The sequence below is a fragment of the Littorina saxatilis genome, unplaced genomic scaffold (assembly GCF_037325665.1).
Source record: "Littorina saxatilis isolate snail1 unplaced genomic scaffold, US_GU_Lsax_2.0 scaffold_501, whole genome shotgun sequence".
NCBI lineage: Eukaryota > Metazoa > Mollusca > Gastropoda > Littorinimorpha > Littorinidae > Littorina > Littorina saxatilis.
Genome location: NW_027129312.1, coordinates 45,128 through 60,141, shown reverse-complemented (window position 1 = coordinate 60,141; position 15,014 = coordinate 45,128). Strand labels below are relative to the sequence as shown.

Genomic DNA, 15,014 nt, shown 5'->3' with positions numbered 1-15,014 from the left:
CCGTCTGTCCGTCCGTCCGTCCGTCCGTCCGTCCGTCCGTCCGTTCTTTGGTTCATTTGTTCTTTCGTTCGGTCGTTCTTTCCTTTGTTCGTTTCATTGCTTATTTATTAGCACACATCATTGTCAACTAGTGAATATCCTGAACAAGGCGGTGCGTGAGAATATCTTCTTGTTTGTTAGGATAAAATAACATCAGTTTGCTCTGAAACAAAACACACACAAATTCCGCTGCTTGAGCATCGTTTCAGTCTAACCGAAGTGAAGGTATACCTCATCTTCAGAAGGAGAATAAGCGACAGCATGCTCTTCTACCATATAACATGTCACGTGAGGTCGTTCAGACCGGAGTGGAGGTATATCTCCGAGGGATCAGGGTATACTTTCAACCCGATGCACAAGCGTAGTTTATTGATACCTTAGTTTCGGTCGCACCGGTGTGTAATACCGAGAGAGAGAGAGAGAGAGAGAGAGAGAGAGAGAGAGAGAGAGAGAGAGAGAGAGAGAGAGAGAGAGAGAGAGAGAGAGAGAGAGAGAGAGAGAGAGAGAGAGAGAGAGAGAGAGAGAAAGAGAGAGAGAGAAACAGACAGACAGAGAGAGAGAGAGAAATAGTGAGAGACAAAAAGAGAAAGAGAGAAACAGAGACAAAGAGTAAGGGAGAGAGACAGACAGACAGACAGAGAGAGAAAGACAGGTATACAGAGACAGAGAGGGAGACCGACAGACAGAGAGATAGAGGGAGACTGAGCCGGGAGGTAGAGTCAGACAGAGAGACAGACAGATAGACAGACAGAGAGAGAAAGAAATTAGGAGAGAGAGAGAGCATGCGTTCAAACATGCGTAGTAGGCCTACATGCGTGCGAGCTTGTGTGTTCTTCAGTGTGTGTCAGTGTGTGTTTGTTTGTGTGTGTGTGTGTGTGTGTGTGTGTGTGTGTGTGTGTGTGTGTGTGTGCGTTCATGGCTAACAATTACAAGCACTGTAAAGTGTCCAGGAGATGTATCATACAAAGTAGGTTCAAATACAGAACGCAAAGTAAAGCTAGTTTTTCTGTGCCCGTATACTCATATCATTGGCTCAAAACAGGGTTGCCAGTGCACGGAACATTTTTGTGCACCAATGCTCAAGTTCACATTTTGATATGAAGCGCACAAATAACAATTAGAAGGAAGATTCCACGCAAGGAACTAATTAGCACTATCACAACCATCACCAGGCAGACTCGTCAAGAGGGTAACTGATGCCTTGGTTGTTACGGGGTCTTGCTGACCCCTTGGCACATGACTGAGACACGTGTACTCGCAGAGGACAGAGAAATCCCTGTACTGTGTAACGCACCCTATGTTTGTACAAGTCACCAGCCTTCACGCGTACATGATCGTGCGCGTCGCCGCAGACCTGTATACGACCCTTAACAGGGCCGGACTAGGCGAAGAGGAGGGGGGGGTTGCCAGTGGTGGCCCAGGGGATGTCCCCCCTGGCGGCAGGGGCGGATCAGTTCATTTTATGGGTGGTTTTTTTCAAAAGTATATTGTGAAGATATGGGTGTGAAGGCGCGAAGCGCCGAGCCGACGGCGCGAAGCGCCTAGCTTGCTAGGGGGGTCCGGGGGCATGCCCCCCCAGAAAATTTTGAAAAAAAGGATGCAAAATGGTGCAATCTGGTGCATTCTGAGGATGATCATTACCAGTTTCAGGCAGCAGATTTTGTCACTGATTAATACCCCAAAAATTGAAACTCAATGTAAAATAAAGAAATGCATACCTCATTCAATATTTTTATTTTTTGGCTGGGGGGGGGGAGGGGTCCGGAAACCCTAGAACCCCCCCCCTCCTCGTTGTGGGGGTCAGGGGGCGAAGCCCCCTGAAGCTGATGGGTAGGTCATATTCTGAGATAGGAAAATGGTCGCTCCTTGCATGAAACGGCATAAAATAAGCAATAATAAAAAAAATTAAATAAGTAAGGTACATGTTTAGGCTAGGGGGGGGGGGGGTTGCGCAACCCCCATAACCCCCCGGTAGTCCGGCCCTGCTTAAAAACAAAATTTAATTTAATTTTTATTTTTTTATTTTTTATTGATTGACTATTGGATTTCCCTTCTTTGAGCCATATGTGACGTCAGAGGCCGACAAAAATTCATTATTAGGCGGTTTGCTGAGACTACAAAATAGTGCATGTCTGTGTGGGTTCAATCGTAAAAAATCTACATGCAAAAGGAATTCTAGCTAGGATCGGTCGATACTATTTTAGATCGATGCTTGCGCGGTCTCGGAGGAACACTGACGTGTAAAATGTCATATTTTGGTCAAAAATACAAAAAACGTATAATTACACATTAAAGGCACAGTGCAGCTCACAGCCTTCGTTTTGCGTTTTTGTTGCAGCTGAGTGCATTTACAGTTCAAAAATCCTCCTATGGTAGTAAAACAAACCCAAAACTACCCAACGACGACATCTGTGAAGCTCGACAGTTTCTTGTTCACGCGAGTGCATAAATTAACCTAGTTATTACGTGGTGTTTGGTCGGAGTTCGATTCAACTGAGTGATTCCGGCCTCCATTTTGTTTTACACAAACTCATGATGACGTCTGACATAGTTTGCAAGTGACGTGTCTTTTTGTGCATGATGTGGTGATCTACCTGATCTAAATTTAGATCCAAAAATAGGTCAAGACCAGCCGGGTCCGAGTACGAAATTAATTCGTAAAAAAATCACAGTTCTTGACTCTTTGGGTGCAAGTCAATGAAACTTGGTAGTTCTTCTAACGGATAGCTGCCTGAGGTATGACTAAAAGCCCCAGGGGCTCCGTGCACCTGGATTTGACAAGTTCAGTACCTTTAATATGCTTCCATTTGAAACTTCGAGGTTGTCATCGTGGATTGACGCCCGACAAAAGCTAAGTGAAGCCCGACGTTATATATAGGCCTACCTTTGGTCGGGCGTCAATCGACGATGAAGACCTCGAAGTTTCAAATGGAAGCATGTTAATGTGTAATTAATGACCGGTAATTTTTAATGAGTTGGGGCATTCTGACCAATCACAGGATCTGTTTCATTAAAACGCAAACTTGATTGAATTACAATATTTATTAAACACGAATTCAATTCAATTGAACATCAACCGAACAATCAACAACCTGACTGATTCCTGTTCAGTTGAATTGGTTAACATAAATTGATCTATAAAAAGCCTGAAAATCCTACTTTGCAAAGAACACAGTCAGCTGGCTGTTGGATTTTTGTTTGTGTCCAATAGCCAACTTGCACAATACCCCGCTTGAATAGCTCTCCGGTGCGAAAGATAAGAAAGGTTCACTTCCCTGCGGGCAAACGTTTTGCTCTCACAAGCGCTGGTGTTCTCTGGCTTGTGTTAAAAATAAAAATTAAAACCTCGATCGCCTTTCCTTTGTGCACGGGCCATGCTTGGGTACTTTGAACGAACTTTAGGATTATTATCGCGGCTATCATTGCTGCAGCACACTTGAAAATTCACAATTTTCAAGGCGAAGTGTCCGCATTGAAACGCAACAGAGCTATCCGGACATGCCCGCATTTTGCGGCAGATCTCGCAAGGCCACGCAAGTTAACGCAGATTTATCGCGCGATTTGGCGGCGCAGGCCGATAGGGCAAATCGCCTATTGGGGGGAAAACCTTATCCCATGTAAAAGCCTGCATGGCTAGATCCGAGACGGTCAGCCGAATTGTTTCCACGTGAAGGAAGGTGCCAGAATAATTATGGTCTTTTACACGAGAACTTATGCTCCTTTAAACACATGACTGAGGCACTTGTAATCGCAGAGGACAGAAACCTCTCGTGATGTAACGCTATATTGCGTTGACAGCAAACGCAGTTTTCAGCTATCGTCGGCTACGCAGTTTCTCTCCCTGATAGAGTCAACATTGTGCGCTATTATATTCTAGCTTCCACTCTCCGCGAAACACAAAGTGAGCATGCATTTTGCACACTTTGCTTTCCATTCCTTCTTCACGCTGAACTACATCCGTACCTGACACCTGAGAAATTAATTTAGTTTGGGAAATTAATTTAGAAAAAAATGTCCCATTCTGCACATGCAGCAGGCAGGCTGTTGGTATATTTGTATGTGTTCAATTGTAAGAATGCTCTCACTTCACTCCATGTATTAGCCTGGACACATTTGTGTGCGGTGAGCATGCTCGTTTGTTTGTTTGTTTGTTTGTTTGCTTAAAGCCCAGCCGACCACGGAGGGCCATATCAGGGCGGTGCTGCTTTGACATATATATAACGTGCGCCTCACACAAGACAGAAGTCGCAGCACAGGCTTCATGTCTCACCCAGTCACATTATTCTGACACCGGACCAACCAGTCCTAGCACTAACCCCATAATGCCAGACGCCAGGCGGAGCAGCCACTAGATTGCCAATTTTAAAGTCGTAGGTATGACCCGGCCGGGGTTCGAACCCACGACCTCCCGATCACGGGGCGGACGCCTTACCACTAGGCCAACCGTGCCGGTGGCGGTGAGCATGCTCCCTCACGCTGGGAAGAGTCTTTATTTCACCGTAAAGGCAGCAAGCAGGCTGTATGTTTTTCATGTGTGTCCTAGTGGGAGGATGCTCTTATTTCATTCAAATTCCTGGACAGATCCGTGCTGAAAAGATGGTTTACACGGGAAGTTTATTAGGGTCTGCTAGTGTGTGATAGGGTTTATGTCCGTCTGTAGATCTTATTTGTTTCTGTTAGTCCTGTGTTGACAACTCTTCGACAAGCGCTTAGAACTGTACCCAGGGGTAACGCGCGATATAAGCTTCTTATTGATTATTGATTGAAGGGAGGTATCATTGATGTTGTGCTTACGTTTGTTTGCTTGGTTTTGACACATCATTTGTCATTTCCCGTATGGAGCAAGTGGCAATTACAGACAGCTCATAAAGAATTATCTTAGTAATTATTGGTAAGAGCAGCGTCAAAGAAAATGTACCCATCATGGCATGTCTTCTTCTTCTTCTTCTTCTTCTTCTTCTTCTTCTTCTGGCTCACATGTTCATTTATTCTTCCAAACGTTCTATAACAAGTGGATTCGACTCAGGTATACAGTCCCAAATTTAGGGAATTTCCTGAACAGCTTGAACTTTCATTTAAAGGGAACAGAACTCCATGGAGGGTTTTTGACGGATAAAATTTAATTTGTATTTGAATGTTACCCTCCAAAAAGAAGCTTTTCTTCTTGTTCTTCCTCTGATCGTACTATTTGCTCACACTTTTTCATTGTTCCAAGCATTTTCTGTTGATTCGACTCCAATCAGCGGGGACTGATATAGCTCAGTTGGTAGCGCGCTGGATTTGTATTCAGTTGGCCGCTGTCAGCGTGAGTTCGATCCCAGGTTCGGCGGAAATTTATTTCAGAGTCAACTTTGTGTGCAGACTCTCTTCGGTGTCCGAACCCTCCCCCCGTGTACACTACATTGGGTGTGCACGTTAAAGATCCCACGATTGACAAAAGGGTCTTTCCTGGCAAAATTGCTTAGGCACAGTTAATAATTGTCTACCTGTACCCGTGTGACTTGGAATAATAGGCCGTGAAAGGTAAATATGCGCCGAAATGGCTGCAATCTACTGGCCGTATAAAATTTCATCTCACACGGCATCACTGCAGAGCGCCTAGAACTGTACCCACGGAATATGCGCGATATAAGCGTCATTGATTGATTGATTGACAAAGAGTCTACTAGCCGTGCCCGGTGCACAAAATGGAAACCTTCGGAGCTCACGTCGCGTGATGCCCACTTCAACATCACGTGAAGCTCGTGATAGTCTCGGTTCCAAGCTTCCGAAAACCACTTTACTCCAGTTGAAAAGGTTGGAATGTCCTACGATAATTGTCCTATAAATATCGACCGTTACAACATTCTCCACAACTCCTTCGTTGGTTGGTTTCTCCTCCAGTTCTTCTCCAAGCGCTCTTGAAATCTTTCCGTCTGCTTCTCTTCTTGACGGGGTTTTTCCTTCACGACACACACTTGAGACTGTCGTCTGCTGAGTATAAGGACTCGCCGCCGCACTGTCCCCTGAAGCTCACTCCACTGCAACATTTCTGCAGTTGTTGCACGCATCGCATTCACTCGCGTCGACTTGTAAACACAGTCAACAAAGATGCTGAAGGTTTTGGTTTCGGTGTTTCTGGTTCTCGTTCTGACTTCTGGAAGTCTTGCTGGCAGACGAGGAAAATGGAAAGGACATCGTGGTTGTGGTCGTGTAAGTATGTTGTTGTTGTTGTTGTTGTTGTTGTGGTTGTGGTTGTGGTTGTGGTTGTTGTTGTTGTTGTTGATTACAATGTTCCTTTTGATTTCGTTCTATTGTAAGATAATTATGAAACGAATGAACGTTTTATTAACCACAATTTCTCGCAGGAGTTCTCAGCGATGTACAGCGAAACAAAGTGTGTGACAGTGATATTGATGGAAAGGAAACTGTATCTAACAACTTGAACTCTAATCATACTTTACAGAGATGATCCTACATATAATTTAACTGGTTCTTTTTCTTCTTTCTTGTACATGTGTATTTTGTTTGGTTCGTTCGACATTACTAATAAAAACTGCTAACAGAGGGAATAAACATAGTTCAGTTGTGGATCCTGGTGAGTGTAATTAACTGTAATTTCCGATCTTATTTGTCAATTGCAGTATGCTGTACATATATATACTCTTTATACAAAGGCAGGGACCGGCCTAGAAACTATTCACAATCTTTTAAAATGTTGCTGAAAATCAAGGGTCAAATAATTTATTTGAAACTTGCCTTTTTTTTAGAATTCACAAAAGGACTGTGAGTGTTGCTCTAGAAACGTATTCGGCGAACAGTTGTGTTTGTTGTGTTTGTTGTTGTTGTTGTTGTTGTTGTTGTTGTTGTTGTTGTTGTTGTTGTTGTTGTTGTTGTTGTTGTTGTTGTTGTTTGCTCCATGATTAACACGTGAAAAGATCATGGAAAAGGGGCTGGTTTTCAAAGTCCTACAAAATCGGCGCAAGACATGTCATGGCAAAAACGTGTGATGCACGTGCTACACGGGGGTCCTGGCCATGGACAATTATAATGTTTTGTCATCCTGAACTCAGGTAAAATGAGTTCCTTCCCTTCGGGTCTCAAATTATCGCTGGCCTTTGTTTTCTCCCTCTGGAGAAGAAAACGATTTTTATTTTATTTTATTTTTTTACCTATTTTGAGCTTTTCGTAATGTGTTATTGATATAAGCAGATTTGCGATCGTCGATAATGATTTTTCATGGTGTTGTGTAATTTTTAAATTACAAAGGAATTGTTATGTAAGACAGTTTCAAGCGAGCTATCTTTCGCGGATGTATTTACTGTGCAAACAACTCTAGATATGGCAAACGTGTCACGTGATAATCAACTTGGAAACATGAACTGCTTGGTGAAATGGATGAGTCTCTCAGTGGAGAATCTGTTCGTCGAGAGATGGAAGAATCGGCCATTCTGCAATCACTTTCGTCTTTTCTCAAAAACATTAGCAAAAAACATATGGGAGATAACTAGTCTCTGTATTCTTGTTTGGATAGATTTCGGCTTTTAGCTCCGCGTCTTTCCCTTTAGGCCCAAACAAAAAAAAAATAGGTCTGTTTACGGTAACCCGACCGACCCTATTTTTTTCGCGCGACCCTAGACTTTTTTTAGGCATTTGGGGACCAAAAAAAAAATTAACGTAAAAATATGGTTTTTTGGAGAAAAAAAGAAGAAAATCCCGACCTACCGACCCTATTTTTTTGGCCAATGTTACCGTAAACAGACCTCTTTTTTTTGTGGCCTTACTCCGCGTAGTAAAGATCCATCCTGTCAGAGAGACACTGGGCAAGAGCGTGGACCGATGATTATCAGAATGCAGTTCCCGCAGTGGGGCACTGCGGTTATGAAATTAAAAGCTCCTCCTGTTTTTGGAACCGCAGGAGCTTTCTAGTTTGCTGTTAGGTAGATTTTTGGTTCCTCTTTCCTGTCATGCTCTCTTTTTCTTCATGAATTCTTTTCTTTTTTCTGCCTTCTTGCTCATTCACCTGTATTTTTTCCAAAAATCTCTTCTCTTGCCGCTTGTCTCGCGATTCATGTATAGTTTAATCTGTTAGTGTTCTGATGTAAGTCCAGCAGTAGATAGGTTAAGCCTATTTTAACATACTGGAAACTGGTAATCTTCCAGTAGGTATTAATTTAGTTTTACTAAAGCCTGCTGGGACACAAGTAATGGGTTAGTGCATTTGTAAACAGGAATCGCTTGACAAGTGGCCCCCTTCATCCCCCCCCCCCCTTTCTCGTCCTGATATGGCTCTGCGTAGTCGGCTGGACGTTAAGCAACAAATAAACAAACAAACAAACAAATCAGAATGCAGTTTGTGTATTTATTAAAACGGTAACACACGGACGAAGTTGGACCCTTGATAGCAAATTTGTAAAGATTGTGTCCATTTTCTTGGCCAGTCCTCAACGTAATTGAAGGGTATACTGAGACTGAACTTTATTTTACAAGGATAAAGGTTAATTTAGGCTGGGCTTTTTCTTACAAGCTGTTCTTGGGACGACAAACACACAAAACTGCCCCCGAATCCCCATAGGAACTAAGTGACGGTTTTGGAAAGTAATTAGGTTGTTTGCTGTCTCAGGTTGCGCCAGATCGGTCAAACGTCCTTGTTTCGATCCAAATTTTGGAATGTGTATTAGGGGAAGTTCTGTTGCTCAGATTGCACCAGATTGCTCCATTGTCCTTGTTTTTATCAACATTTTCCGGGGGGGGGGGGGATGCCCCCTGACCTCCCTGGGAGGTTCGAGCGCTTCGCGCCCTCAACTAAACGCTTCGCGTCGTCGAATTGTCCCAAAAAGAAATTCGGAACCCCCCCTTAAAAATGATGTGATCCGCCCCTACAACGCGTTTGTAATCACTCTCTGAAAAGATGTGCGATGCACTACTGCTAAGTATTAATGAATACTACGGTGGTTCGTAAATGTTTCATGTCTGTCTGTCTGTCTGTCCGGTTGAACTTGTATGAGAGTCATGTGTTTTGACCGTGGTTGCCCAAACAGCTTTCTGCTTCCTGTCCAGACAGGGACGTTTTTGAACATTAATTTCGAAAGTGACATTTCTATGAAATGTGACCCTCCACCACGAAATGAGTCGCATGTCACCTCGCGCGGTTCTACGCAAGGCTTAATATAAGTCCGGGGAGTGTCTTCTAACAGTGTGAGGGTCACCTTTGTCACAGGCTTATAACTCAAACAGTTTTTGCTCTTTTCTAAAACGGATTTCACCACTGGATAGAACGTACAAAATTCTTTAGAAAAATGGGAAAATATGAAAATCATGCAAAGGTGACATGCGACTCACAGGGGCGGACGAGGGGGGGGCACAGGGGGCACGTGCCCCCCCCCCCCCCCGAAAAAAAAAAAAAAAAAAAGAAAAAGAAAAAAAAAAGATTTTTCTATGCTGATTCTATGACCATTTCTAAGTTCAAATGGCACCAGATGGCACCATTTTGCTTCTTCGGGCAAAAACAATTTCCGGGAGGGGGGGGGGGGGGCATGCCCCCGAAACCCCCTAGCAAATTCGGGCGCTTCGCGCCCATCACATTCACTTTCGATTCAAAGTGCCCCCCCCCCCTTACAAAGCAACTGATCCGCCCCTGACTCATACTGTGGTGGAGGGTCACAAATTGTTGAAATAAATCAGCAAACCAAAACCTCCGCGCAGTACAGTGTGTGCAGCCAGGCTTGTGAATGTTTGTATGTGTCCTTTGTTTCTTGTGAGTGTTTGCATGTGTCCCTTATTTCTTGTGAGTGTTTGTATGTGTCCCTTATTTTTTGTGTATGTTTGTATGTGTCCCTTGTTTCTTGTGCATGTTTGTATGTGTCCCTTATATCTTGTGAGTGTTTGTATGTGTCCCTTATTTTTTGTGAGTGTTTGTATGTGTCCCTTATTTCTTGTGTATGTTTGTATGTGTCCCTTGTTTCTTGTGCATGTTTGTATGTGTCCCTTGTTTCTTGTGAGTGTTTGTATGTGTCCCTTATATCTTGTCAGTGTTTGTATGTGACCCTTATTTCTTGTGAGTGTTTGTATGTGTCCCTTATTTCTTGTGAGTGTTTGTATGTGACCCTTATTTCTTGTGAGTGTTTGTATGTGTCCCTTATTTCTTGTGAGTGTTTGTATGTGTCCCTTATTTCTTGTGCATGTTTGTATGTGTCCCTTATTTCTTGTGAGTGTTTGTATATGTCCCTTATATCTTGTGAGTGTTTGTATGTGTCCCTTATTTCTTGTGCATGTTTGTATGTGTCCCTTGTTTCTTGTGAGTGTTTGTATGTGTCCCTTACATCTTGTGAGTGTTTGTATGTGACCCTTATTTCTTGTGAGTGTTTGTATGTGTCCCTTATTTCTTGTGAGTGTTTGTATGTGACCCTTATTTCTTGTGAGTGTTTGTATGTGTCCCTTATTTCTTGTGAGTGTTTGTATGTGTCCCTTATTTCTTGTGAGTGTTTGTATGTGTCCCTTATTTCTTGTGAATGTTTGTATGTGTCCCTTATTTCTTGTGAGTGTTTGTATATGACCCTTATTTCTTGTGAAGGTTTGTATGTGTCCCTTATTTCTTGTGAGTGTTTGTATGTGTCCCTTATTTCTTGTGAGTGTTTGTATGTGTCCCTTATTTCTTGTGAGTGTTTGTTATGTCTCAGTTAAATGTATGCTTTGTATGCTTGTTGATTTGTGCTAGTTTATTCTATGATGAATTTGTAAAGCGCCTGGAGCCAATTGATGGGACTCGCGCTATAGAAAAGTTATTTATTATTATTATTATTATTATTACGTGTCCCTTATTTCTTGTAAGTGTTTGTATGTGTCCCTTATTTCTTGAATGTTTGTATGTGTCCCTTATTTCTTGTGAGTGTTTGTATGTGTCCCTTATTTCTTGTGAGTGTTTGTATGTGTCCCTTATTTCTTGAATGTTTGTATGTGTCCCTTATTTCTTGTGAGTGTTTGTATGTGTCCCTTGTTTCTTGTGAGTGTTTGTATGTGTCCCTTATTTCTTGTGAGTGTTTGTATGTGACCCTTATTTCTTGTGAGTGTTTGTATGTGTCCCTTATTTCTTGTGAGTGTTTGTATGTGTCCCTTATTTCTTGTGCATGTTTGTATGTGTCCCTTGTTTCTTGTGAGTGTTTGTATGTGTCCCTTACATCTTGTGAGTGTTTGTATGTGACCCTTATTTCTTGTGAGTGTTTGTATGTGTCCCTTATTTCTTGTGAGTGTTTGTATGTGTCCCTTACATCTTGTGAGTGTTTGTATGTGACCCTTATTTCTTGTGAGTGTTTGTATGTGTCCCTTATTTCTTGTGAGTGTTTGTATGTGTCCCTTATTTCTTGTGAGTGTTTGTATGTGTCCCTTATTTCTTGTGTTTGTATGTGTCCCTTATTTCTTGTGAGTGTTTGTATGTGTCCCTTATTTCTTGTGAGTGTTTGTATGTGACCCTTATTTCTTGTGAGTGTTTGTATGTGTCCCTTATTTCTTGTGAATGTTTGTATGTGTCCCTTATTTCTTGTGAGTGTTTGTATATGACCCTTATTTCTTGTGAGTGTTTGTATGTGTTCCTTATTTCTTGTGAGTGTTTGTATGTGACCCTTATTTCTTGTGAGTGTTTGTATGTGTCCCTTATTTCTTGTAAGTGTTTGTATGTGTCCCTTATTTCTTGTGAGTGTTTGTATGTGTCCCTTATTTCTTGTGAGTGTTTGTATGTGTCCCTTATTTCTTGAATGTTTGTATGTGTCACTTATTTCTTGTGAGTGTTTGTATGTGTCACTTATTTCTTGTGAGTGTTTGTATGTGTCCCTTATTTTTTGTGAGTGTTTGTATGTGTCCCTGATTTCTTGTGAGTGTTTGTATGTGTCCCTTATTTCTTGTGAATGTTTGTATGTGTCCCTTATTTCTTGTGCATGTTTGTATGTACTTGAGGGTTGATGCTACTCCATTGCAATGTCCCGTTTTACACAGCTTCCAAATCAGTCGAATTTCTAACAGATTAGGATGTTTGCCTGATGTTCCGTTCACAATATTTTCCTGAATTGGCCTTTTTCGACGTTTTCCTGTTTTTACGTTTAAAGAAAATGCTCCCAGGAAACCGTTACGAGAGCCCTGATACTACTGTCCGAGAGTAAACGAGGGTCATTTAGGGTATCGGCAAAAACGCTCGCGCCGACATGTTTGAAAGATATTTCTACAGAATGTCAAAGTGTGTCGCAGCTCAGGAAGAATCCTGCAAGAAAAAGGCGTGGTCAAATTAACGGTGAGGTGTGCACTAATATGAGATTCTAAGGACTTCCAGAACAGCCCTCGTATTATGCGAGTTATGCTATTTTTATATTGTTATATTATTTGATATTATTATATTATTTGATATTATGCTATATTTTATATTATTATGCTATGCTATATTTTATATTATGCTATTTATTTAGTCTGAGGAGCGTGTGGGTCAGCACTTCAAATGGACCGTGACGGGACTGGACAGTGATGACCTGCGGGTGTCCTACGGAGAGGGCGCCTTCGCACCAGTGAACAGCACTGTGGTTCACAAGTACCCTCTTGACCGGGGTCAAAGAGCGCTGGGTGTGGTTCCGGCCAAGATCTTCTATGACTTTTCTGGACCTGATCCTGTGAGTTAGTGGGCTTTAGAGTCCAAGTGAAGGTCCAAATTTGCAGTGTGTGTGTATGTGTAGGTGTGTGTATGTGTGTGTGTAGGTGTGTTTGTGTGTAGGTGTCTGTGTCTGTGTCTGTGTGTGTGCGTGTGTGTTTGTGTGTGTGTGTTAATGTGTGTGTGTGTATTTAAGATATGTGTAATACCTTTAATAATGACTACTACAGACCTGTTTACCCTTACGATTTTGGCGTAATTTATTACGATTTTCTGCAAAAAATACGCCATTCCGCTATCCGTGTCAAGACTACGATTTTCATAAATAAAAAATTTAAGAAAAAAAAAGAAATTTTTATTTTTATTTTTTATTTTTATCAATTCACATGTTTGGCATTGTTTTTTTCAATGGCAAAATGGGGTGAAAAAGCACAGGACTGACCAGAGATCATGTCTGTCTGATGAGACGCTGGAGAGCCTTATTCTAGTGGTGAAGTCTCGCCCTCACTCATTCGGCAAGCGCAAGTACAGTAGAGAAGCGCTTGACACACTGAAAAAGGCCTACTACGAGCAAAAGAAAAAGAATCAGTGATGCATGTGCTTTTGATGTGATCTTCTTTGAAATTATGATGACTACAAAAATTGACTGATGTGTTTTGTTTGTAAATGATGGATATATGTGCATGATTGCGTTTCGCAGACACAGTTGTCATGTGCCGCGGCGTTGTAATTGGCGACGAATGCTGGATGATTACTATTTTTGTGCCAGGATTACTATTTTTGGGGCTGAGCATTACTCCAAAACACTTATGGGGGTAAACAGGTCTGCTACTAAAGAAGTTAGAACATCAACGCTACACCGACGACAAAATCGTAGAAGAAAAACGAAAAACCTGATAATTATGATGATTATGATAGTTGTTGCTTTTTGGGTCCAGCGGACCATATAGGCCAAATCAGGACCCCACAAAACCTGATGATCACGACCATTTTGCACCGTAATGATGACGACTACGACGATGACGATGATGATGATGATGATGATGATTGATGATTGATGATGATGATGACAGTGATTCTGTTCACGCTGAACTACGATGCCATCGACGTTGTTTCTTTGCTGCAGGTTGCTGTGCTGAAAATGGGTAAACGCGGCACGGGAGCGTGTATCGTGGTCAGCGCTGATGTCGACACCTACGATGAGCTTATCACTGTGATGCAAGAGAGAAATGTAAGTCTCCCACTCTTCCATTTCGACTGATACTTTATCGTCACATTGCGAGGTCATTTTGATTCACTTCCTGTCAGCGGAAAGCTAGTAGCAACGAGAGTCGCGCTAGTGTGTGTGTGTGTGTGTGTGTGTGTGTGTGTGTGTGTGTGTGTGTGTGTGTGTGTGTGTGTGCAGCCACCTGCGTTTCTCTCACTGTCTCTCTCCCTCACCCTCTCTCTCTCTCTCTGTCTGTCTGTCTCTCTGTCTGTCTGTCTGTCTCTCTCTCTGTCTCAGCTCTGTCTCTCTCTCTGTCTCTCTCTCTCTCTGTCTCTCTCTCTCTCTCTGTCTGTCTCTCTCCCTCTCTGTCTCTCTCTCTGTCTCTCTCTCGCTCTCTCTTTCTCTCTCTCTCTCTCTCTCTCTCTCTCTCTGTCTCTCTCTCTCTGTGTCTCTCTCTCTTCCTGTCTGTCTGTCTGTCTGTCTGTCTGTCTGTCTGTCTCTCTCTTTCTGTTTTGTTGAGAGTGGGTGTACATGCGCGCCATCTGTCGCATAATAGCAACTCCTCCCTCTCTCCCTCTCTCAATCCCGTTTAACTTAATATACTAGTCCTCTTGAAATGAGATCGCATCAAAGTTCGCAATATCATTCTAACTTTTTGTATGTCCATGTACTGACCAGATGTCGAACACGGACATGCCAACTGAAGAGGAGGCAGTGAGACTGACCGCCACGCTGACCACAGACGACTTGCAGTTCTCGGACACCGTCAGGGACCTGTGCAGCAAGGACAAGTGTGGCCGTACCGTTGAACCCGTCTACTACGTCACCGAGCTCGCTGCTGGTCAGTCTTTATGGTGGGGGATTGGGGGGGGGGGGGGGGTAGGTAGGGGGTTTGGGAGTAACAAAGTGTATGTTAAGGAGTGTGTGTGTGTGGGGAGGGGGGATGGTGGATGTGGTGGTGGTGTGTGTGTGTGTGTGTGTGTGTGTGTGTGTGTGTGTGTGTTCGTGGGGAATGGAGAAGTGTGTGTTCAGGAGTGTGTGTGTGGGGAGGGGGGATGATGATGGTGGATGTGGTAGTGGTGGTGGGGTGTGTGTGTGTGTGTGTGTGTGTGTGTGTGTGTGTGTGTGTGTGTGTGTGTGTGTGTGTGTGTGTGTGTGTTC

General features: G+C 42.9%; 1 protein-coding gene across 1 annotated transcript; it reads left to right on the top strand.

Annotated features, from left to right (window-relative positions):
• The first annotated feature begins 5,876 nt into the window (after positions 1-5,876).
• LOC138957574 (uncharacterized) lies at positions 5,877-14,912 on the top strand. Its single transcript, XM_070328670.1, has 5 exons — positions 5,877-6,231; positions 12,471-12,668; positions 13,773-13,877; positions 14,532-14,732; positions 14,904-14,912. The coding sequence occupies exons 1-5, from the start codon at positions 6,130-6,132 to the stop codon at positions 14,910-14,912; spliced, it is 615 nt and encodes a 204-aa protein (XP_070184771.1). The 5' UTR covers positions 5,877-6,129.
• Positions 14,913-15,014: the final 102 nt, after the last annotated feature.